General features: G+C 39.8%; 3 protein-coding genes and 2 long non-coding RNA genes across 5 annotated transcripts in view; 2 read left to right on the top strand and 3 right to left on the bottom strand.

Moving 5' to 3' along the window:
* LOC134798273 (uncharacterized) overlaps positions 1 to 25908 on the bottom strand; it is a 683132-nt gene that overhangs the window by 353492 nt on the left and 303732 nt on the right. The gene's annotated exons all lie outside the window — the stretch shown is intronic.
* LOC134798269 (leukotriene A-4 hydrolase) lies at positions 794 to 20805 on the top strand. Its single transcript, XM_063770661.1, is given in 11 exon segments — positions 794 to 1004; positions 1662 to 1774; positions 6783 to 6925; positions 9227 to 9338; positions 13120 to 13340; positions 14154 to 14352; positions 14735 to 14956; positions 16290 to 16611; positions 18486 to 18657; positions 19836 to 20054; positions 20468 to 20805. Coding segments are annotated over 11 exon segments (2073 nt in total). The 5' UTR covers positions 794 to 880; the 3' UTR covers positions 20694 to 20805.
* LOC134798274 (uncharacterized) lies at positions 17265 to 18219 on the bottom strand. The gene is made up of 3 exons (XR_010145170.1): positions 17815 to 18219; positions 17646 to 17738; positions 17265 to 17559 (listed from the first exon to the last, which is right to left on the bottom strand). It is a non-coding gene; the product is annotated as an uncharacterized LOC134798274 (long non-coding RNA).
* Positions 21738 to 22973, top strand: LOC134798266 (large ribosomal subunit protein uL13m). Its single transcript, XM_063770658.1, has 3 exons — positions 21738 to 21899; positions 21979 to 22257; positions 22677 to 22973. The coding sequence occupies exons 1-3, from the start codon at positions 21876 to 21878 to the stop codon at positions 22908 to 22910; spliced, it is 537 nt and encodes a 178-aa protein (XP_063626728.1). The 5' UTR covers positions 21738 to 21875; the 3' UTR covers positions 22911 to 22973.
* Positions 23964 to 25245, bottom strand: LOC134798265 (calphotin-like). Its single transcript, XM_063770657.1, has 2 exons — positions 25077 to 25245; positions 23964 to 24678 (listed from the first exon to the last, which is right to left on the bottom strand). Exon 2 carries the CDS (start codon positions 24665 to 24667, stop codon positions 24092 to 24094), a length of 576 nt encoding a protein of 191 aa, XP_063626727.1. The 5' UTR covers positions 24668 to 24678; positions 25077 to 25245; the 3' UTR covers positions 23964 to 24091.

Genomic DNA, 25908 nt, shown 5'->3' on the forward strand with positions numbered 1-25908 from the left:
TGTGACCATCTGGCAACACTGCCTTACTTTTGTACATTTAAGTTTAGTTATTGCTTTAACTAAAATGTTGATAGCAAATAAATTTCTTAAGCTATAGTTTCATATCATAATGACTGAATTTCGATGTATCTTTTGTACACTTATTTTAAAACTAAAATGATAATACAGTATTCATTTCATCACATACTCATACTTAGGTATATTTAACCTTTTTCTTTATTGTGTATTTCTAACTAAACAAAACGCAACTGCCACAGGTATAAATTTAATGGTTGTTCTCTCGTGATTCCTTATCATTATCAGCATTATTATTTGATTACTCACTTAATAACAAATATTTATTATTATTATCGGAGTTACTTTAATCTCATCTGTTGCAATCAGTATTTTACATTTACTACCCGCCGGTAAGTTATAATATCATAATACTTTTAAAATAAGAACTTAATAAAATATAAACTTAGTACTGGAATGATTTTTGTAACACAAAATCGTATAAACAACTAAAATTTGAGTAATTTAATTTTATAATCTTATTATATAAACAGATCTTACTATATTGTAATATACATAACGGAATAACTGGAATGACCTGTTAGGTTATCAAATATATCATCACACATACACATCTGTCTGTAGATATATATGTCTGTATCTGCCTCTTCTAAACGTACCTACACACACCCACTTTCGAAATGTAGTGAGTGATAGTAAAGTTGATAGTGACCAAAAGAATTGCTTATACCTACTTGATTACATTATGTATTGACATTATAGGCAGTTGACAAGCAGCATTCTAGTCTTGTCACTCTAGTTGACTACTTGATGTATTGCAGTAATAACTGTGACTCGTAAATTCGTCAGTAGCTCCGTGAATACAATGGGCAATATAAGTAAAATACAATTCTTAACATTAGTTAAATTCTTTTACAGTTTATTCTTAAGCCACGCATCAACCATGAGTGCTTTGAGTCCTATGGATCCTTCTTCATACTCACGGCCTGGTAAGTATACAATTTATATGATTAATTACGATAATTTGCATTTTAAGAATGGTACATTTGTTACTTGTTAATTTATTTGTTGTCTTTATTGAAATTCAGTGGTAAAAAAACGTTTAAAACTACTTTAATTGACTAATGACTAAGTTTAAGTAATCTATTCAATATTATTATTATTTGATGGTAGTAAGACTCTGTCAGGTTATTATGGCAATCTATTCCCTGAACATTACTTTTTACATTAGCTCACTTTTTTTGGGAATCATGAAATAGCGATTACATGGCGGAATTAAGCACTTTCAATAAATAAATGAACTGTTTTCAGACAAAAGGTACCACATTCTTGAATGTACAGATGATTTGTGACATCCCACGGGTAAAGGTACCTTATGGCGGTTGGCGCTTATGCTATTATTAACGCCACTCCAATATTATTGAGGCGCTATGCAACGTAAGCGCCAGCCGCCATAAGGTACCTTTTGCCGTGGAACGTCACATTTATTTCAGAGTAATATAGCATTACTACAATATTGCATTTCTATAGCAGTAGGATATATTTAAAATCTCTTGGCTGAAAATAAAATACATTAATATTCCATTAAACAATAAACATTTTTATATTTTAATATAACATAAAGATGTTGAATTATACATTTACAGATATAGCTGTGGTGAAACACACCTCTTTCTCCCTCAATGTGGACTTTGAGAAGAAAGTACTAAGTGGGTCAGCTTTAATCACTGTAGATGTTTTGCAAGACACTGGTGAATTGGTAAGACAGATTTTGTTATTTTTATTCAATGTTTCAACATGTGACATACAACACAGTTACACATCGTTGTTAAGTAGGGTAAATCATCAATAACTGGCCATGTTATACTAAAAATGAATGTAACCACCTATAAACAAAATTCATTTTAGTATAAGGTTTCAATAACTGGCTACGATTCAATAACTAGCCACCTTATACTAAAATGAATTCTGTTAATAGGTGAATAGAATTCATTTTTATTATCAGGTGGCCAGTTATTAAACAGTGGCCAGTTATTGATGAATTACCCTATGTCATTCAATTTAAAGTCTGCTAAATACTGAAATAACTTGGTCTGGAGTGTCCTGATTTTAATAAACAGAGTAATGTCAATGGAATGCATTGCAATTAGGGTTTTTGCTCTAGAATTCCCGAGGCGAGAAATCTCGAGAAATTTGCCCTTTGTCGAGACGGGGAAAAAAAAACTCAATGCCTCAAGAACTCAAGAAATAAATCTCTTGTGTTAAGTAAAAAAAAATACGCGTATAACACGTGATGTGTCTATAGTGTATTTCTATAGGTAGCCAAAATAAAGTAAACAATGTTTTATAATATTAAAAACTTTCGCGTTTTGAATACATATTAACTCACATTTATAGACGGGTAATAAAATTAGCGTTAGACCCGTCTATAAATGTGAGTTAATATGTAAACAATGTTTTGTTTTAGATTTTCAGGTACTTATAACATTTATTAGTTAACCAACCAAATAAACAAATAAAAAACTACCTTGTTCCGTCCCCTATCGTTCTGACTTCAACCGATTTTCATGTTTTGAAACTTTGACGTACTACCCTCAAATGTTTAAAGAATAAAAAAACTAAATGACTGTGGATTAAACAAATCATTCCGATATATTCCTATTAGCAAATTAGCACAATTTTAGCAGCTGCATTGTTATATTGAGTAAGAATTAATATTACGTAGTAAAACTTCTGTAAGTTTGTCACATCAAGTTAAATTAATTGACATGAATATTCTTGCCTACCATACTATGGTTTGTGTACATTTTGTTAAATACCTAAAGAAATACACTATAGCGTATCACATGGAAGGCGCGCACGCCTGCACCTATAGTTTTTATTGTTTCTTGTTACATTTTTGATTATTAAGTGCTTGGTAACTAAACTTTTACCACTTGTTTGATTATTGATTTCACCTCCGCTTTCACTCCTATGAGTCTCAGTTGTAACTAAGCAAAAAATTTAAAATAACATGGTGGTTTTATAAACTTTCAAAATTTCTCGAGATACTCGAGAAACTCGAGAAATTCTGGTCGAGAATTCCCGTGCCTCGAGAAATAAAAAAGTGCGAGAAACTAAAAACCCTAATTGCAATATTAATATTTTCTGTACTAATATGAGTCTAGGTTGTCTGGAAGAGATCACTCTTTACCAATAAAACTGCTTGTTGTTTATCTGTATTTATGTGTGTTCCTTAGTAAATTTATTTGAGCTTGAGCAATAAAGACGATTTATATTGTATTTTATTATAGTAATAGTCATCACAAACTTACATTATTTTTCATAGTTTATGTGATGGCCACTACAAGGTTGGCAGAAATTATGGTCATACCAAGGTAATATTATAAGGCAAATTCCACCAGTTAATAAATGTATCAAAAACTAAGTGTCATTGTTATCTAATCCAGTAACATCTTTAGAGTGTCATCCTATTGACACTATCATTTGAGAGATAATACTGTGCTAAACATGTCATCTTTGACATCTACCTCTCTGTATAGTAAGTATAGGAACTTATGTTGTTACTTACGTTACGTTTTGATCTCAAATTTCAGATATCTATACACTATAATGATTATAATTATTTAACACTCTGAAACCAAAATCTTAATCCAACCTTTACATTTCCTTAACCATTTAAATATTGTGTCTTAATTTCATAAAAATCCGTTAAGTAGTTTATACATATATGTATATAAAAAAAAAAAACATTTTTTTTACAAAAACCTGCAGCATTTTAGTGCTGGTATCTTCTTCTTCTTTCCATCCTGTTGCCCCCTGCTGGGGTGTAGGGCTCGAATCTTTTTCTTCCACTGACTCCGGTCCAGGGCAGCTTGGGTAGCCACCTCCCACCCCATCCCCAATACACCCAGCTCTTGCTTCACAGAACGGCGCCAAGTAGATTTAGCGCGACCATGTTTCCGTTTGCCGGGCATCTTCCAGGTCAGGGCCACTTTGGATAGGTAAGTGTCAGGTTTCCTGAGGATATGCCCAACCCAACGCCATTTCCGCGTCTGGATCTCCTTGTGTACGGGTGCTTGTCCGGTTATTCTCCATATGGTACCAGTATATATATACCAACGTATATTGGTGAAATTATATGCTATATCTAGATGAATTACTAACCGTATTAAAGAGACTATTGAGCGAAACCAAGGCTCCAAAGTGTTCGCAAAGGACAAGTCTATTGGGCAAAGCCAGCTGACAAAGCTGAAACGGGAAGATAGCAGCATAGCGTCGAGCAAAGCGGAGGTTTTAGGTGAGATCGAGAGGTTCTATGGACAGTTATACACTTCGATCGCAAAGCCCGTTGACAGCTTGGTAGGAGATCCAAGAGCCAAGCTGTCCCGACATTATACCGAAGATATCCCGGACATCAGTCTGTACGAGATTAGGATGGCCCTGAAGCAGCTTAAGAACAACAAGGCGCCGGGCAAAGACGGAATCACTTCAGAGCTTCTGAGAGCGGGTGGAACACCGGTACTTAAAGTCCTCCAGAAGCTCTTTAATTCCGTCTTGTCCGAGGGCATAACGCCTGAAACATGGAGTAGAGGCGAGGTGGTGCTGTTCTTCAAAAAAGGTGATAACAACCTATTGAAGAACTACAGACCCATCACGCTTCTGAGCCATGTCTATAAGCTGTTTTCAAGGGTCATCACGAACCGTCTCGAACACAGACTTTATGACTTCCAGCCTCCCGAACAAGCCGGTTTCCGAAAAGGCTATAGTACCATAGACCACATCCATACGCTGCGGCAAGTTATACAGAAGACCGAAGAGTATAACTTGCCATTATGCTTAGCGTTTGTGGACTATGAGAAAGCCTTCGATTCGGTGGCAACATGGGCGGTGCTTGAGTCTCTTCAGCGATGCCATATTGACTATCGGTACATCGAAGTGTTGAAGTGTTTGTATAGTAACGCCACCATGTCGGTCCGAGTACAGGAGCAGAGCACGAGGGCGATTCCATTGCGAAGAGGCGTAAGGCAGGGAGACGTTATCTCTCCGAAACTGTTTACTGCCGTAATGGAAGACGCCTTCAAGCTCCTGGAATGGGAAGGACTTGGCATCAACATCAACGGCGAATACATCACTCACCTTCGGTTTGCCGACGATATCGTAGTCATGGCAAAGTCGATGGAGGAACTCAGCATGATGCTCGATGACCTCAACCGAGTTTCACAACGGGTGGGCTTGAAAATGAACATGGACAAGACGAAACTTATGTCAAATGCCAATGTTGTGCCCATCCCAGTCTCTGTTGGGAACTCGGTACTCGAAGTTGTTGACTCGTACATCTACCTAGGACAAGTAGTCCAATTAGGTAGGTCCAACTTCGAGAAAGAGGTCAACCGCCGAATCCAACTCGGTTGGGCAGCGTTCGGGAAACTACGTAATGTCTTTTCGTCCGACATACCTCAGTGCCTCAAGACGAAAGTCTTTAATCAATGTGTGTTACCAGTGATGACTTACGGCTCCGAAACGTGGTCTTTCACTATCGGCCTCATCTCAAAACTCAAAGTCGCTCAACGAGCTATGGAGAGGGCTATGCTCGGAGTTTCTCTACGTGATCGAATCAGAAATGAGGAGATCCGTAGACAAACTAAAGCCACCGACATAGCCCACCGGATTAGCAAGCTGAAGTGGCAATGGGCAGGCCACATTGCACGCAGAGAAGATGGCCGATGGGGTCGAAAAGTGCTCGAGTGGAGACCACGGACTAGCAAGCGCAGCGTAGGACGTCCACCCACAAGATGGACAGACGATCTTGTTAAGGTCGCCGGAAGACGCTGGATGCGGGTCGCTTCCAACCGGCACGTATGGAGGTCCAAGGGGGAGGCCTATGTTCAGCAGTGGACGTCTTATGGCTGAGATGATGATGATGATGATGATCTAGATGAATCACTCAATAAAAATGACAATTAATTTGATATCTGGGATTGATTCTCCATACAAATACAACTATACCCTTTCTAATATAAATTAGAGATGCCCCGAATGGTGGTTTTGGGCGAATACCGAATATTTGGCATGACATGCGAACATTTTGAGTCACAATTATTATGAAAACTCTTTGTGCAACGTTTCCTAAGATATATTTTTTTCATCACACTCGCCCAGTAAATGTGGAATTGCACGCAGGTTTAGCGGGAGTTATAGAAAAAGCGTTCTCCCTAGGGAGTTATGAAGTTTCTAGTGACATAATTAACAGTTTTTTGTCTTTATACTTAATTTTTGTATCGCAAGTGTGATGAAAAACATTGTGTGTAACTCGGGGCGTAATAATATTGCAAACTCGAGTCTATAAATCGCTCCGGCAAGCCGTCGCGATTTAACTTACTCTCGTTTGCAATATTCAACTTACGCCCCATGTTGCACAATGTACTATTGTTGAACAGGATTCATTAATGTAGTTGGAATCAATCAAATCAGACCCATGATAAAAAATAAAATATTTAGTAGGTATTCAACAAATTCTCAAAAAAGGGTCTTCGTATTCAACAACTTTCCAAGAATACATTTGAAATATTAAATATACTTACATATTTACCTAGTTTTTGGTTTTTTATTTTGTGTAATTTTTCTTTTTAGGCAGGTGCAACAGATATTCGGTATTCGTCCGAATAGTAGGCAACATTCGGCCGAATACCGATTAAGTGGACGAATAGGCCGAATACCGAATAGGCCAAATATTCGTGGCGTCTCTATATAAATATTGTTTACAGATTCTAGACACAAGCAATCTTACCATCCACTCAATAGAATTAGAAGATGGCACCCCCTTGAAGTACACACTTGGGGATGATTTACCCAACTTTGGCTCCAAGTTGACTATAAAGCTGCCTAAAACAGAGATAGCGGGAGAGACGTAAGTAATTCTAAATCTTTTCACATTAATACAGGGGGGCCTGAATTACAGATGTAAGTATGTACTTAGTGCATAACTGTTGTCCACCGTATTTTATCGGAAACATTCGTATTTGTCATGACTCATGCTACTTCAGTCAACCTCAGTACTTTATGTAGGTACCGTGTCCTCTGTCAAACTTCGTTTTTGAAGGATGTGTCCTTTCTGTACGGTATTATTATTTATTCTGTGCCGTGACTGACTGAAAAAGCAAGACACGTTCGTGCGTTTCCTTGAAAATACGAAGGAAAATAATTATGCACTACATATGTACCCAACCATTAATCTTGTATATTTCTGATGTTAAGTGTAAATAATGGTATTCAAAATAGATTCAATTTTGCCAGTCTTATTCAGTAATTTTAGGGAACGGAACATTGACATAGATATCTAGGGACTGGCTTTACGGGCAATAATAGTGAGGCATGACAGGGGCCAGTACAGCGGTGTGACACCGGTACAACGCGATTGGTTGATGAGTTCGCATCACGCGCGCTATTGGTCACAACTAGTTGCGTTAGACTGCACGATTGGCTTGAATTCGTGAGTAACACCGCTGAACTAGTACCATTTTTAGTGCCCGTAAGGCCAGTCCATAGATATATACGTTAATGGAACGGAATCAATTTTAGATCAATGCTCTTTTGTAGACGGCATCTTAGCTTGTGCTAACAACTGACACCAAAGAACTATGACATTCAATAGATTAGGATGAGTTGCCTGGAGATTTTGTAATTACAATAAAATACAAAACCTCCTTGAAATCATATTCTAGATATCATAGTTGTTAATTTTGAAAATAAGGAATATATACTCCAGTACGTTTAGGGAGCGGTATCTATCTATAGTCCTACTTTTCTGCCCTTAATCTTATTTTTGGTGTCACTACATATCCTAGGAGTACCACGTCACCTATGGCAGGATGTACATCCCTGTCGGTCCACGACATGTTTTACAAAATAGCAAGCACCCAGTGTCCGTCCCCACCGTCGCCAATAAGTGGGTGTCTCGGGTGTCAGGCGCCGGTCGCTCGGCGGCAGTCGGTCGACTCGGTCGAGTCGTCCGAGTCCTGCTGTCCGTGCGAAGTGTGTCGGAAGTATGGCCCGGAACAGCCACCCGACATCAAGAGTAGGTTAGCAATAAATGTCGGTAGTATTTGTAGGTCTAGGTAGCTAGGTAGGTATTTATTGTAGTCAATGCAACTATTTAAGTTGCTCAGTGCACCGTATTGTAGTTAATGTCAATTGCCGCCTGCTCCTGTCAAGTCTGTCGGAAGTATAGCCCGTAGGATAGCTAATGTAGGTAACTAGGTAGTGCCTTTCTAGAGTTTCTAGTTATATCGCTGTAACTATGTTGGTCAGAGCACAGTCATTAACAAACGGGATGTCGTTCTACTGCTTGTGTCAAGTCTATGGGCTGGAAAAAAACAAATTCATAGGTAAATACTTTAAAGACGTTAATCTCACTAAACAATAAATACACGCCCGCAATCGTCAGTTTACTCATTTTTTATAAATAAATATTAGGGGACATCTTACACAGATCAACCTAGCCCCAAACTAAGCAAAGCTTGTACTATGGGTGCTAGGCGACGATATACATACTTATATAGATAAATACATACTTATATACATAGATTACAACCATGACTCAGGAACAAATATCTGTGGTATCATACAAATAAATGTCCTTATCGGGACTCGAACCCAGGATCATCGGCTTCGCAGGCTGGGTCACTACCCACTAGGCCAGACCGGTCATCAAATTTTGATTCTGGATACCACATTAGAGTGTAGTAATATAATACTGTCATTGTTAGTAATATTTATAACTTTCGCTACATTCATTATGATAAGAATTTTACGATTTATCGGTATTTGTTTGCTCTGTATCGTATCGCATTGTTTTTTGCAACGTAAATGTGTAGCAAATAGTAGTTCTACCTAAAGATTGATTACGTACTTAGTTAAAAAATCGTAATAACGACGACGATTGAAAATATGATATGTGTCTAATAAAATAACTCCACATACAAGATAATCTCTTAATTTCATGATGATGACATATTTTTCTCTTGTATCTGAATATTAAAAATTGATTATGTTTTGGAAGTAGGTATGGCAAAATCACTGTCTCATGCAAGATTCGAACTCTTCTCATCTTGCTCTACCGTACTACTCGTAACTAGACTACCAAAGTTTACCCCCATGCGGCGAATATCACCATAATCCTTCATTGTTTACACTAATAATGTTGTTGCAGGTTAAAGATTAAAATAGACTACGCGTCTTCGCAAACCGCGTCTGCTCTGCAATGGCTGGAACCAAGCCAGACCTCGGGCAAGAAGCACCCGTACCTCTTCAGTCAATGCCAGGTGAGATAAACTGATTATTTTCTGTTATTCGATGATTAATCTATTTTTAAATAGACTAGACCAACGTCCAAGAGGGGTTGAAAATATCTTACCAGAAGAATTATTAATTAAGTAATTCATTTATTCATATAAACAATTACAACGTTACATATACGAGTATACAATAAATGCGCCAAACTGGAGTAACCAGTTGGTTGGCGCGCCGCAATCAACTCTTAATTAATATTAAGGTAAATGTTTACAATCGTGACTTATACAGGGTGATTGGAAATTCGCCGTATTCCTTGAAAGGGGTTATTCTATAGGTCATTTGCAATGATTTAAGTCCAGTCAACCAGGGTCAAAACTAGTGTCCGACCGAAACATGTTTTTTTGCCGAAACCGAAACCGAAACCGAATGTTCGGCTTTGGCTCTAGTTTCGGCCGAAACCGAAACCGAAACCGAACCTTTTGTAGACTTGTTAAAATCGTTGAAAAAATGTCATAAAACCGCTTTTACACACATATTATGGGGCTGTCAACACCCCATGTCCTTGAAATTGATGTTACTTAAGCAGTTTTTTAAGAAAATTACTAGAGTTAGACCAAGATAATTCTGCAACGATTTTGATAACATACGCAGTGCAAGTGTTATTTTAAACGTCAAAACTTCTGTGAAATTATGACGTATAAATAACATTTGCACTAGTTGCACTGCGTATGCTATCAAAATAATTGTAGAACTTTCTTGGTCTAACTCTATTCATTCACCAGTCAAGTCAACATGTAGAAATAGTGTCAACCAAAAACGCGAGCGCAGCGAGCGCGAATTTTTTGTTGACAATATCGCAAGGCCGGGTACCGATCTTCATCTGGGCCTAAACGTCCGAAGAGCCCCAGTGAGGCGAACTTTCATGCGAAGTCAAAGCCGTGCTTCAGGCTTCAGGATAACTAGTTGAGCACAGACTCCAACCAATGTCCATTGTATTAAAAAGCGAGATATTTCCTTGAGCGCTGGTGGCCTAGCGGTAAGAGCGTGCGACTTTCAATCCGAAGGTCGCAGGTACAAACCCCGGCTCGTACCAATGAGTTTTTCGGAACTTATATACGAAATATCATTTGATGTTTATTTACTATTTGCTTTTCGGTGAAGGAAAAACATCGTGAGGAAGCCGGACTAGTCCCGATAGGGCCTAGTTTACTCTCTGGGTTCGAAGGTCAGTCTGATGGCGTCGCTTTCGTAAAAACTAGTGCCTACGCCAATTCTTGGGATTAGTTGTCAATTGGACCCCAGGTTCCCATGAGCCGTGGCAAAAATTCCGGGATTACGCGAGGAAGATGATGAGTTTTCTTATTATTCCTTTGCCCAGGCCCAGTAACATACGACCGTGCTATCTCATTTACTCCGATACAATTAGACAGTGTGCGCGTTATAGGTATTAACAGCCTCTTAAGACTGCGTCGACCGTCTAGTGGCGCCCTCATTACTGGAATTGTGTTTTATAATAAACCAATTAATTTCTGTACCTATACATGAATCAGTATATGTAGGTAGGTACATATTAATATTGTTGTCCTACTTATTCCCCAACTTTTGGTCTTTGTCACATAGTTTAGTTTCATAGTACGAAGTACCATTTCGTAAGTTTCGGCCCGGCCGAAAGGTTCGGCCGTTTTTTGGCCGAAACCGAAACTACAGCCGAAACATGATTTTTTGGCCGAAACTGGCCGAAACCGAAACCGAAACCGAACCTTCGGTCGGACACTAGTCAAAACTCATTGGTTTTCAAGTTATTTGAGTTTTTAGTTTTTTGTTTAACACATTCAATACCACTAAGTGCTACGGGTTACGCTCGTAGCGCGTAGCCACGGTTTCGTCGTATGTAGCGCGTAGTCGCTACGAACAGTGTACCCGACAGTCGGGTTCTTGGTGTTGAATGTGTTAAAAAACCCACCTTTCGACTAAAAAGTGGTCATTGTGATAAAACTACTCAAATTGGGAATTAAAAAAAGCATTCATCTAATAGCCAATAAACTACTGATTACGTGAAATAAAAAAAAATGCCAAAACTTTCGAAGATTTTGCAAAAAAAAGGATTTGAAGTCACAATTTTTTTGTAATTTTCCCAAGACTTTGTAACATTTTAAGGCATTACTTAAAAAAAAAATATGACACTTTGCGTACAAAATACAGAAATGAGTTCCTCAGTTCCTCAGCTTTCCAAAAAAGTACGAATGTCGACATTTTCTCTTACACTTTTTGAAATAATAATAGCAGAGCAGGCGGAAGACTTGACCTAGCGTACGTGACTATTAATCGGTTTGTTTATGTCACTTTATTATCTCCATGGGCTTTATTTGTCCCTTAATCGGTTTGTTTATGTCATTTTAGCATCTTCTTGGGTTTTATTTGTCTTCGTTACCTTATCTTATCTTATTTTCTTGGGGTAGGGGTCACATCCTTGCCTTCGGTGACACAAACTAATTAAGGGTCATTACGGTAATTAGTTTCTACATAAGCATTTTTTTTTTTCGGTACCTTATCTTATGTTATTTTCAAGGGGTGGGGGTGCTTTCCATGTAAAGAAAGTTGAAACTAAGTGATTGATTACTTACTGCACGAAGATTAAATAAGGCTCGGTTGGTCACAACCCTACTCCATGGAAAGCACCCCCACCCCTTGAAAATAAGATAAGATAAGGTACTGAAGATAAAAAATGCTTACGTAGAAACTAATTACCGAAGGCAAGGGTGTGACCCCTACCCCAAGAAGATAAGATAAGGTAAAGAAGACAAATAAAGCCCAAGAAGATACTAAAATGACATAAACAAACCGATTAAGGGACAAATAAAGCCCATGGAGATAATAAAGTGACATAAACAACCGATTAATGGTCACGTACGCTAGGTCAAATATTCCGCCTGCTCTGCTATTATTATTATTATTTTAAAAAGTTTAAGAGAAAATGTCGACATTCGTACTTTTTTGGAAAGCTGAGGAACTGAGGAACTCATTTCTGTATTTTGTACGCAAAGTGTCATACTTTTTTTTAAGTAATGCCTTAAAATGTTACAGTCTTGGGAAAATTACAAAAAAATTGTGACTTCAAATCCTTTTTTTTGGAAAATCTTCGAAAGTTTTGGCATTTTTTTTTATTTCTCTTAATCAGTAGTTTATTGGCTATTAGATGAATGCTTTTTTTAATGCCAAAATTGAGTAGTTTTTTCACAATTATCACTTTTTTGTCGAAAGGCGGTTTTTTTTAAACAGAAAACTAAAAAAAAACTGAAATAACTTGAAAACCAATGAGTTTTGACCCCTGGTTGACTGGACTTAAATCATTGCAAATGACCCATAGAATAACCCCTTTCAAGGAATACGGCGAATTTCCAATCACCCTGTATACTATGGTTAGTAGAAAAGAAAGCATGCATTTATTTATTTATATTGGAATGATTTTATAATTTCGTATGTAAGTATGTAGCTATTTATATTGTTATTGATATTTTAATATGTACATGTTTGTTTGAACTTATTACTTTTTAGGTAAGTATGTTTCCAACATCTCTAGTTTTAACTTTCTTTTAGCAAAAAAAATAAATTTCTACTGCTGATATAGAGGGCTCTGTATGGTTCGATACATTATGTTGTCTGGCTGTCAAAAGTTGACGTATGACAATCCAGTTACCACAGAACGATTCGTCAAACAGCGTCACATACTTTAGCGTCAAACTTGGGGACACGATTTTTTCTTAAACTGTGTAACCATTCTACAATTTCAATTTTATTAACTGTTTACAGCCTATTCACGCTCGCTCTATCATCCCCTGCCAAGACACGCCGGCCGTGAAGTTCACATACGACGCGGAAGTCACAGCACCCGAAGAGTTCACTGTTCTCATGGGCGCCCTCCGTGGAGAGAGCCGCGGTGCTAAAGCCACCTTTAGGCAACCTGTGCCTATACCTGCGTATCTGCTGGCTATCGCTGTGGGCGTGCTGGAGTCTAGAGAACTCGGGCCGAGGTAAGGATATTATAAGGTTACATACGATAAGGTGACAACTGAAGAGTTCACTATTTTCATGAGCGCCCTCCGTGGAGAGAGCCGCGCTGCTAAAGCCACCTTCCGGCAGCCTGTGCCCATACCTGCGTATCTGCTGGCTATCGCTGGGGGCGTGCTGGAGTCTAGAGAACTCGGGCCGAGGTGAGGATACTATCAGTTAAGGTTACATTCAGGTGACAGCTCCTGAAGAGTTCACTGTTCATAAGCGCTCTCCGTGGAGAGAGCCGCGGTGCTAAAGCCACCTTCCGGCAGCCTGTGCCTATACCGGCGTATCTGCTGGCTATCGCTGTGGGCGTGCTGGAGTCTAGAGAACTCGGGCCGAGGTTAGGATACTATCAGTTAAGGTTACATTCAGGTGACAGCTCCTGAAGAGTTCACTGTTCATAAGCGCTCTCCGTGGAGAGAGCCGCGGTGCTAAAGCCACCTTCCAGCAGCCTGTGCCTATACCGGCGTATCTGCTGGCTATCGCTGTGGGCGTGCTGGAGTCTAGAGAACTCGGGCCGAGGTAAGGATACTATCAGTTAAGGTTACATTCAGGTGACAGCTCCTGAAGAGGTCACTGTTCTTATAAGTGCTCTCCGTGGAGAAAGCCGAGCCGGGCCGAGGTAAGAATGTTATCAAGGCTACGTACCATGAGGACGGAGCTCCTAAAAAGTTTACTATTCTCTAGTTGTTCTGGTCCAGGGAACTGCTGGGGCCAAGGTAAGGAAACTCGTGGTTCGTCGTATTAAACAAGTGGTTCCTTTATTTTAAAATAATACCTAATCTTCGCAGGTCCCGAGTATGGTCAGAAAAGGATGAAATCGAAAAGAGCGCTTGGGAATTCGCGGAGACGGAGAAATACCTACAAGCGGCCGAGCGGTTATGCGGGCCGTACGTGTGGACGCAATACGATTTGTTGGTGCTGCCCCCTTCTTTCCCTTACGGGGGGATGGAGAACCCGTGCTTGACTTTCGTCACGCCTACTTTACTGGTGAGAATAAGTTGTTGTAATACACAGATAGATAAGAACCTGCAAGCGGCCGAGCGATTGTGCGAGCCCTACGTATGGATGGACTCAGTACGATCACCTGGTATTGCCCCCCTCTTTTCCATACGGGGGGTTTCGCCGCCAAACTTGCCAAAACCGAAACTGCAATCGTAATTTTTCGCGCTACGCTTATTTGTTTTAGCCAAGAAGTAAATGAATCGGTTTCGTTGGAATGCTTACCTATTTCATGTATGTTTCAAATTAAGATCTTGTATAAAAGTTTCCGTTTCGGCCGAAGGGTTTCGATCGGACACTTAGTTATAAGTCTTATAACATAACTTACAAACTCGTAACCGACTTTTCGTTACAAATATCCTTTTTTCAGGCTGGTGATAGAAGCTTAGCAGACGTATTAGTCCACGAGATCATGCACAGCTGGACAGGAAACCTGGTCACCAACAGGAACTTCGAGCACTTCTGGCTCAACGAGGGCTTCACCGTGTTCCTCGAGAGGAAGGTCGGCGCCTCGCTCATCGATGATAGCGCAGAGGCCAAGAAAAGCAGGGACTTCCAAAGCTTGCTGGGGCTCCAGGAGTTGACTGAGGCGGTGAGTGCTATCAAACTGTTATATAGGTTATAGGTTCTCGCGGGCTTGGTTTCCGCAACTCGACGTCATATTATTGCGCCTATTTTGCGTGGTGGGTTGACGGCACTATTCTTGCCAACCCAACTCTACCAAGAAGCCTAGCAGACCCTTGACGTTGCCGACGACTTCTGGGAGAGACCCCTGTGAGCCGAGGTGTTGTGCCCGGTATTCTGCCACCCCTGAGCATTCGAGAATGACGTGGGCGGCTGTCTCCTCTGCCTCCATGCATGCTCTGCAGAGGGGGCTATCTGTAACACGTAGGGTTAATAGGATATGAATCAAACTGTTGTGTTAGTCCTCTTTGTCGGAATTTTTGGAGATCTCGTCTTGAGGGTACTTTTAACCCTGAGTTAACACATTCGACACCGCGTACCCGACTCTCGGGCACTCGTAAACTTTACTCAGATGCCGGCATACCCGCTAGTCGGGCAAGAGCTATAAACCTACACGCGACGCCGAAGTGCCCGACAGGCGGGCAAGCATTGCATCTTCACTACCTCAGGGCTGCCACTGCCACTAACAGAAAAAATTGTAAGTCTTCTGATTATTATGTGGTCGAAAAGTTGGTACAGTTGATTATTATATTTTATTACTTCACTTTGTATTTTTATTTACTTTACCTAATGCGATTACAAAATAAAAATTCTTATTAGTTGGTTACGTGAAATTGCATACACGGGTATGTATCAATAGGAGTTAGAATTAGGAGAAGAACAAAACGGGGAGCCTAAACAGATGAGACAGCAGATTTAATTTTATCCACGTACTTATACGAAAGTTACTTGGCACAGCCCTGAGCGTCCGCCGCTTGCCCGACTAGCGGATTCGCGGCGTGCGGCATTGAGTTGCACGTCGTTGCCCGACTAGCGAGTACTGTCGGTTTCTGGGGTATTGTTTGAAATTTTGCCTGGTTGCGAAAGTGTTAAGCAGCCGACTAACAAACGGACAGACGGGCATGAAGAAACTGAAAGGGTTGCTGGTTGCCTATGGAACTATAAAACGGAATGAACAGGTTTTTAAAGCGTCGGCAATGAAAGATCTCTGGAGTTGTACGCGTTCATAGGCTACGATAACTGCTTACCATCAGATTTTATGCTTTTTGTTCGTACCGCACTATAAAGGCTACACACAACCTTAGAGCACACAACACGTCGTGTAACATAGACTTAAAACTGTCAGCTATTTAAAATTATATTGATACAAAAATAATCACTAAATAAATTAAAATAACGCCAATTTTAAATCCACCCTAATGCACTAGAGCAGTTGAATATTAAACCCCCTAATTTTGCAGCTGAACACCCTCGGTGCCACCAACCCCCTAACCCAGTTACACATCAACCTCAAAGGAATCCACCCGGACGACGCATTCTCCCGTGTCCCTTACGAAAAGGGCTCTCTCTTCCTCCGTTACATCGAAGATTTAGTCGGTGGCCCCGGTAAGATGATCTAACACTATCTAACATTTCAGGTCAGTGAACTTGGCCAGACCAACCCGCTGACACGGCTGGTGGTGGACCTGAAAGGTGTTCACCCTGATGATGCGTTCTCGACGGTCCCTTATGAGAAAGGGTCGCTGTTTTTGAGATATTTAGAGGATCTAGTCGGCGGGCCGGGTAAGGGTGGTTCGATTTTCCATTTTGCATTGTGATTTTTGTTGTATTAGGGGTAGGTATCACCGATTTATCATTATGAATATCATATAATTGACATCCATAGCTTATGTCCCAGGGCACTTAATATGTAAGTAGTATAAAAAAAGATGCTGTAGGTGTGTCACTATAGAGAGGCCGTAACATTATGGCCATTGTCATTCGCATTTTTTGTCGAAGCAAAAATTATACTTCGTCAGATCAGCCGAAATGCATATTATATCATATTATCTGGCACAGTATGGTTAAACATTGAAAAAGCTCCATAAACTGTTACAACTATTATTCTAGGGGTACTAATATGGAATATTTCCTTAATTAATTAACAAAACAAGGCAATATGGTTAAAACATTTATTCCAATTATTTTGAAATTAACCCGGAGAGCCTTAAGGGCCTTAACGACAGGATCTTAAGGTAAACTAGCTCTTATCTAAATAACATGAGCACCAGACTGTTATTTAAGTGTTGAGGGAACAGTTATGGGTATAGCGAACTCTTATTTAAAACTGTGAGTTCCTATAATTGGCTTTCTGTATCCACTATAATTTCTATGGTATTGTCATAGCTGTTGGTTCTCCAAATAAATAAAATAAAATAAAAAAAATAAAAAATAAAAAAATGTTTTGGTAGAAGCGGCCTACTGACGGACAAATTTAAACGGTAGTAAGGGGTATGAGGGCGCCAGAACCAGCATCTCTGGTTCAGTAATTAATATTAAATAAAGGGTCGATCTAACCTCCAAAACTTCGAGAGACCGTAAACAATACAACCGCCACGTTGACCAGGAACCTCGACGTGGAAGTAGGGAAACGCCAGGCACAGCTCCCTGCCACTGGTAGCTCGGCTTGCAGAAGCTGGCATCTTGAGGCCACACCGTACACTTGTAATAAAGACGGTAAATCTTGAAACCCTGAAATTTATTAAACTACTAAGTAACAGAACAGACATTCACAGAATCGAATAAATATACTGGACTGCGTGTAGGTCGCTGCTTACCCGGGGCAGACAATAAGCGGGGGTAGGAAAGGACTTGCATAATTTCAATGCACCCGGGGCTTCAACTGCACAGGACGATTCACATCCAACGAGCTGCAATAATATAAAAACAATCAGCACTGCCTAACAAACCCATACAAAATAATTTAGGAATCGACGAGCTACTTACGATTAGGCGGCTTAAACCGCGATATAGGTAGAAGCCATCAGACGGCACCAGGCCGCTGGGAAAAGGAAACAACCACGCCTTGCTACGATCTCTTCCGAATCCAAAAAGAACGGCTCTCGACGTGGCGAGCCATCGGTGACAGATGAAACGACGGGGTTACCAGAGCCCGAACGGAGCTAAGGCTAACACTCATGACTTGACAAAAAAACGCTTTCTTTCCTATTTAGTTTGCTTAAAATATTAATTAATACAAAGCGCAGACGAATAAAGGAATATTTGAAGACAATTTTTTTTCAAAAACGACCTGCGATTAAAAAAAAAAACAAAGGTAGGAAGAAACCGAAATTATTTTGAATCTAGCAACACGGGCCAAGTTTAGTTCGATAGGGCGCTGCGTGAATACGACTGCGGTCACTAGATGGCGTTAAGGGTATCAAACGCATACGAGTCGCATGCTATTTAATATTGAAAATTAAAGAAATAAAATTTTGTTGTTACAAAACCTAACTTGGAAGCATATTGGTTCCATTGTCAGCAGACATCATAACAACTATAGGCGTTCTTGTCTTGGGGTTATGTGCAACTTTTCGTAACGTGTTTTTGCGTCCTTGGTGCTTAAAGCCCGGGTTAAAAAATCTTCACCCTTAATAACATTCCTTCTCCCTTTACAGAGGTGTTCAACGACTTCCTCCGCTCGTACCTGAACCACTTCGCGCAGAAGTCCCTGGATACGGACCAGTTCAAGGCCTACCTGCTCAAGTATTTCAGCGACAACAAGAAATTAAACGCGGTCGACTGGAAGGCGTGGGTGCACACCAGCGGCATGCCTCCGGTTATTCCTGAGTGAGTTTGTTTACCTCATACCTGAACCACTTCGCGGTGAAGTCCCTGGATACGGACCAGTTCAAGGCCTACCTGCTCAAGTATTTCAGCGACAACAAGAAATTAAACGCGGTCGACTGGAAGGCGTGGGTGCACACCAGCGGCATGCCTCCGGTTAGTCCTGAGTGAGTTTGTTTACCTCATACCTGAACCACTTTGCGGTGAAGTCCCTGCTGGATACGGACCAGTTCAAGGCCTACCTGCTCAAGTATTTCAGCGACAACAAGAAATTAAACGCGGTCGACTGGAAGGCGTGGGTGCACACCAGCGGCATGCCTCCGCTTATTCCTGAGTGAGTTTGTTTACCTCATACCTGAACCACTTCGCGGTGAAGTCCCTGGATACGGACCAGTTCAAGGCCTATCTGCTCAAGTACTTCAGCGACAACGAGAAATTAAACGCGGTCGACTGGAAGGCGTGGCTGAACACCAGCGGCATGCCTCCGGTTATTCCTGAGTGAGTTGTTATTTTGGCAATAGGTAAAATTCGTCAGGCGACAACCAAAAGTCACTAATTACTACCACGACTTCAGAACATAGTGAACCGTACTAGGTTATAAATAAGGTTGATTTTTGTGTAAGTAATTAATGAGTTTCTTTGCAATTAGAGAGTATTGACTTTCACCTGACGAAATAATAGGACGCATAAAGAGCAAAATGTTACAGCCTTAAATCTAGGCCGCTGAAGTAGATGGTCAGTAGCTAGCTGAATACAAAGTAGGCTACAAAAATAGCAAATGCTCCTGTACGGTGCTATAAGTTATGTGGTTTAACTGAATTATCAACCTAGTTACCGCATAATGTACTCTTTACACTACTATTATACACTAAACGCATCTTCACTTAGTTCTGAGCGAGCAATCGTTCATTCGTTCAGTTAATGGAAACACTTGCTCTAATAGTAAATGGTAAGAGAAAACATTTGCTCAAAACAAAATGTTTACTCAGAACACTAAGTGAAAACTTGGCTTTAGTATTCTTTTGTCCACTAGTTGGCGCCACTGGCGAGTAAGTTTATGTAATTACTCGCCAGTGGCGCCACTCGTTTCATCGTCTGTCATCTCTCCTCGTAGACTAAAATGTCCAGCAGCATCATTTCATCAAGGGCATTCGAAATACTAATTAAATTTTGTATTCCAGCTATGATACTTCAATGACCAAAGCCATCACAACACTATTGGGACAAATCAACGATCGCCACAAGTTCAAATTCAACGACATCAAAGTGTTCACGCCCCACCAAATAATTCACCTGCTACAAGAACTGATCGATCGTCCGCCATTGTCTGTGGATAGTCTGCGCAGTATGGGAAAGGCGTATAAACTGGTTACAAGTAAAAACGCTGAAATTAAGTACAGGTGGGCCCCAAGATTCATCTTAGATTTTTATAGCCTTTTAAGTCTCCGTGTACGGTCAAGTACAAATTCAATTCGAGTTTCGAAACTCATAGAAACAAAAGAAAGTTGTGAGTTGGATATTTTTAAATAGATAATAGGTATATAAACTAAAAACCAAAGAGAATAGAGTGTAGTTTCAAATTCTCTTTGCTAAAGACTGACCCCTTTATTCATATAACTTTACGGGACTGATTTAGTTAAATTATGTTTTATTCCTTTCTTACAAATACATAAGTCAAAATGACAGATAAGGACAAATGATTATTAGCTAATTGAGGTTTGTAGCGCGTTTATGAATAAGGGGGTTAATGCCTGCATAATTTGTAATTATAACCACGTTACTTGACACTAAATAACGTTATTTTTATTTTTAGATGGCTGAGATTGTGCATCAGAAGTAAAGACCTCGACAAACTACCCGAAGCATTAGATTTCGTCAACAAACAGGGCCGTATGAAGTACGTGCGACCGATATACAGGGACCTTTACGCCTGGGAAGAAGTGAGACAGCAAGCCATAAACAATTTCTTAGAAAACGAAAAATACATGATGCATGTGTCTGCGTACACAGTGCGGAAAGACTTGCATCTCAATAATTAATAAAATGAAATATTAGATAAATACAGTTTTGTATTCTTTTATTCATGTAAGCTGATTATTTTTTTACATTTTTGTTAAGTGAGATGTGAATAAAATAATGTTCTATTGAAATGTCTGTTTGTTTATTTTGAATGTCGATACAAAACTGTAGACGTCGCTTTTAACAGTTTCAACGCTATTACTCTTTGACCGCTAAAGACGTCCACGGTTAACCTAGACGAACGAGATGTAAGAGTTGAAAAAGAAAAAACCGGGCAAGTGCGAGTCGGACTCGCGCACGAAGGGTTCCGTACCATAATGCAAAAAAAAAAAAACGAAAAAAAAGCAAAAAAAAAACGGTCACCCATCCAAGTACTGACCACTCCCGACGTTGCTTAACTTTGGTCAAAAATCACGTTTGTTGTATGGGAGCCCCATTTAAATCTTTATTTTATTCTGTTTTTAGTATTTGTTGTTATAGCGGGAACAGAAATACATCATCTGTGAAAATTTCAACTGTCTAGCTATCACGGTTCGTGAGATACAGCCTGGTGACAGACGGACGGACGGACGGACGGACAGCGAAGTCTTAGTAATAGGGTCCCGTTTTACCCGTTGGGTACGGAACCCTAAAAAGACATTAGTTACAATGAGAAGTAAGAAACCGAAGGGTCCCATCTAGGGCGTGTACCCCGTGTATTTTATAAAACCGGACAAGTGCGAGTCAGACTCGCCCACGGTTCCGTACTTTTTAGTATTTGTTGTTATAGCGGCAACAGAAATACATCATCTGAAAATTTCAACAGTAGTCTTAGTAATAGGGTCCCGTTTTTACCCTTTGGGTACGGAACCTGAAATTTCCGGTTTTCATTTGGAATACAAATTTAGTAATGGGAGCTATCCCTAGTCTGATCAAATCTCTAATAATATTTTTGCGGTTATGCTCGTTTGAATATTTAAACCGAATCGTTATTAAAAAAAAGTATCGATTCTGCATATCACTCGGACTAAAGTATAGCCTTGGCCTAAATTAGATATGACTTCAAAGAAAGAAAACTGTCATTGAATGTAGTCTATGGTTATTCCTAACCTAACCTCAAAATAATTAAAAATAAACAATCCAAATAAAATTATTTGTTACTTACTAAAATAATAGTGCTCTTTCTGCCTTTTCTAATTTTATCTTTGCATAAATTCATTGGAATGTCAGCGGCAAAACGAGTCCAGGTAATCGGCGGTGAAATAAATTTCGTAGGTACTTAGTCTAACCTAATCCTTCTGTTCTCATTTTAAATTAAAATTCCAGCAATGGGCTACATTCGCACGCACTTGGCACATATTCGACTGCAAATGGCAGGACCCTTATGAGTCTGCGAACATTATTAAGAAGTATCTTATGGGATTGCACAAACCCATCTACCATCCGATGAACGACTGCGGCGATGTGGTCGTGTGCATAAATAGCCGGGACATTGCGTTGCGTGGTGATGATTGGCGGCAGAGAGCGTATTTCCACCACACTGGGTACCCAGGTGGTGCTAGCTGGACTTTAGCTTGGGAATTGCATAACAAGGACCCTACTTTGGTTAGTATTGTTCATGTATAGGTAGACAAATACTCTGAAAATGTAAGTCTTCTTTCTTGGAAGCTGTGGGAGACTCTCTTACACAAGAACAAGGATATTTGCTTTATGAGAATATTTTCTTACATGAAACAGTTAATATCAAAATGAGTGCTACTGACTTCACTGAAAAAAAAACGATAGGCAAGATGAAGCAAATAAACTCCAAACTCCGTTTTCGGCTACAGCGACTGCTTTGCTACAGCTGAGAGTGTTGCTGGTGCGCTCTTAGGTGACTGACGTAGCCAATCTTTGCAGCAACATACTACATACTATTGTATTGTAGCCATACAAATGTTGAACTCATGTAAATTTAAACCCTTATATTATGAGTTAAATTTAGTCCTTTATGGTCTATTTACTCAACTCTTGTTTCATTCCAGATTATTAAGAAAGCTGTCTACAGATCAATGAAAGGCAATCTCCAAAGACGCCACACCATGGAAAGGCTGTTTGTCTATCCAGGTGGAAATATTCCAGAAGACATCGTCCAGAATGTGAGCAACCAGATCCGTCAGATCCGCAGGGTTCCAGACAGACTTGACCACATACCTGAAGAGGAAGTGAAGAAATTCCCTAAAGTCATGGAGTATCCTGAAGATTACGTCCTTAAATAATTCTTTTTTTAAATATATGTATATAGATTAGGATTAAAGTGTAGTAAATAAAACTTTAAAGTTAATGTAGTTGTTTATTTATTGAGAAAAATAAGATTTAAGTGCAAGTCCATTGATAAGTGCAGTAATATGGCTTAACCAAATAGATTTATTTTATTTTATATTCATATAATATAAGTATTATGTAACACAAGCCTCAATTATGAATAGGCCCGGATTGGCTGGACAATTATTGGACATGATTCATAATTACCAGTGATAGTACATTTTCCAGCATTTTTGGTGCAGCAGAGGGTGTTAACGGAATTGGTATAGATAATTTCAAGTAAAATGGTAAATTAAGGTTAATATTAACGTAATTAACGCTATTGCAACGCTAACGCTATAGCAGCACTATTGCGTATTAGCTATTGAACTTGCTCCTTGTAACCTGCGTATTTGAAGTGGACTAGTCGGACTAGCCTGATTAGGGTCACGTCAGTCCGGATAAGGATGACTAGTGATTAATGGAGTGAAATCGAAAGATAATGAGTCAATGACGTCAACCGCCGAGTCGCTCTCATAGGGCACAATTTGTATGTTGATTTTCATCAGCCCTAAACAATGCTTAACACATTCACTGCTACCAACGCATATAAGCGTTCACCGCGTCATACAAGTTTGTTCCTAGGCCACGCCCCCTGGCAGTGAATGCCTTAAACTACACCACACCATTACCATTCCTAACCGTAGGTGGTATCCAATTTTGGGTGCCAAAGCGTCATATTAAATAAAGTTCATGCCATGTGGACCATGACTGATTAATTGATTATGGAGTTCACTGATTTAAACTTTCACGATTATTAAACATTATCAAACTATACAACGGGACTTAATCGCGTATTTAAGTTTGAGTCTTCTCCGAGACCACGGGGACAACGCCGTCCTCGAAACGTCGGAGGTAAATCTTAAAACTTAAATACGCGATTAAGTCCCGTTGTATAGTTTGATAATGATTATGGAGTTTTTGAAAAGAGATAAATAGAATGATTTTAGGAAAAATAAAACTATTACTCATGTTGTTTCGGTTGTTTATTTTCTGTAGGAAAGATGAAACGAAAAGATGGATCGTAATCGTTACAAAATAACGTTAAAAAAACCTACACTGTTCTTAAACGCTGAAACTTAAAAATAAACTATTCTTAATGCCTCATTGGTTCAGCGGAACGCCACATTGGGTCAGGGTAACGCTTAGGGGACATGACGGGAACCTCAGGAACCACATCTACAAACTTAACCGCGAAGTCATTGCTCTCCACGGGGGCATCTTCAATCTTCACAGGTTGTAGGAGAGGCATCACCACGGAGTCAGGGAGGGGCATATCCACGATCTTAATCTGGAAGGGGACATCGATTGGGATGTAAGAGGGGGTCTCTTCGTCAACATCAGCGACATTGGCGATTTCAGCGGCAACATTGACATCAGCGTTATCAACGATTTTGACTGCGAAGTTCTCCACGGGAGCTTCAGCGATCTCTGGGACTACATCAACGATGTTGAGGGTGAAGTCGGCAGGGACGGCCTCGACGGGAGCATCGGCAACCTTCACAGCATCTACGGGTGCGGCGGCTTCAGGGGCGTCTACGACGACTGGAGACGCGACCGGTTGGGGGATCAGGAGGGGCGCGACTTCGGGCAGCGCGGGCTGCGGTAGCCGCACCGGCTCGGGGAGCGCCGTGGCCACGGCGACGAGGGCGAATGCTAGCAGGTACTTCATCTTTGATACAACTGTAAGACATTCATTTTATGAGATTTATTTCCTATTTATATATTTTTACTAGCGCGAACGCAAGCAATAAAAAAATTTTGTAGAGGTAACTTAATCTTAACTAGATGGCGCTAGTAGTACCGTATTTATGGCAATTAGTTATCTTTTAGTTGTTTTATTGTCTTATTCATAATCATAATATTAGCTTCTATTTCTAGTAATTCATTACATTTAGAATTAGGTACTAAAGCTAAAATAGTGATTTGGTTATCAGTTAACTTGCTTTCAAAATGCGCCATAAAATAAAAATATGATAATTCTTATTTTAATTTGGTTCTTTAGCGAGAATATTACAACTACCTTCTTCTCGAAACTTCCACAAACATTTTTAACAATAAAAATAACATAACACACTCACCTGTCACTAATTGTCCAACAACAAAGCGATATCTGATATAGATAACTTATTTATATAGGTTCGAAGTGTTCTGTGATATCGCTTGATATGATAAGGGACCATGAGTTATCAGTTAAAAGTGATTAGTCCACGTATGTACTGATTTCATGTAACTGATTGTTTTTCTTAATCTTCGTAGCTTAAAGGATTAATACATTCAATAATTATAAATGGAAAAATATATTTTACGTATCAGTAGAGCCAGATAGAGCTAACAATAGTCGTTTTCAGATAAGGGACTTACACAGCAATTGGGTTTACCTACGTCTCTCCTGTAGCCAAAAGTTAAGGGCCATAAAACCTTATTTTCTGATTGCACCCTCATCCCCATAACTGGCTAATAATCTTTTAAAAATCATTACTCAACACACACACACACAAGCTATTATCCAGTGTGAGTGACACTCTTCTTTTTTAAGATCCACTAGCTTTTATAGACCGAACGTTAGCGAAGGTCTTCGTTTCAGCTTGGGCGAAAATGGTTTCGAATGTCCTCCTTTACAGGTCACAATTTTCAACCGATTCTCGTGAAATTTTGCCAGCAGGTTCCATGATTAAATATTTTTTGTCGACCAGTTATTTGTTTTTTTTTTAATGGCGGAGTCATGCATTTATTCATTTTTAAGCTATGCTCGCGAGGTCTGCAGCTCACAGAGCTACTAGATTCGGCTACCTAGGCTTATTATATTTCACAACTTCTCACTTGATTAACTAAAGATTTGTTGATGACATTTTTATACACTGCCAATCTACACATATTAAGAAATCAGTAAATTATGTTGTGATTAAGTCT

Source organism: Cydia splendana, chromosome 16 (assembly GCF_910591565.1).
Source record: "Cydia splendana chromosome 16, ilCydSple1.2, whole genome shotgun sequence".
Lineage (NCBI taxonomy): Eukaryota > Metazoa > Arthropoda > Insecta > Lepidoptera > Tortricidae > Cydia > Cydia splendana.

Excerpts from the sequence above, each read along its gene's own strand:
- LOC134798265 (XM_063770657.1), bottom strand. The coding sequence starts at position 24,667 with ATGAAGTACCTGCTAGCATTCGCCCTCGTCGCCGTGGCCACGGCGCTC.
- LOC134798266 (XM_063770658.1), top strand. The coding sequence starts at position 21,876 with ATGTCAGCGGCAAAACGAGTCCAG. Across the intron at positions 21,900-21,978 it reads CAGCGGCAAAACGAGTCCAG|CAATGGGCTACATTCGCACG; the intron begins GTAATCGGCGGT and ends TTAAAATTCCAG. Across the intron at positions 22,258-22,676 it reads ATAACAAGGACCCTACTTTG|ATTATTAAGAAAGCTGTCTA; the intron begins GTTAGTATTGTT and ends GTTTCATTCCAG.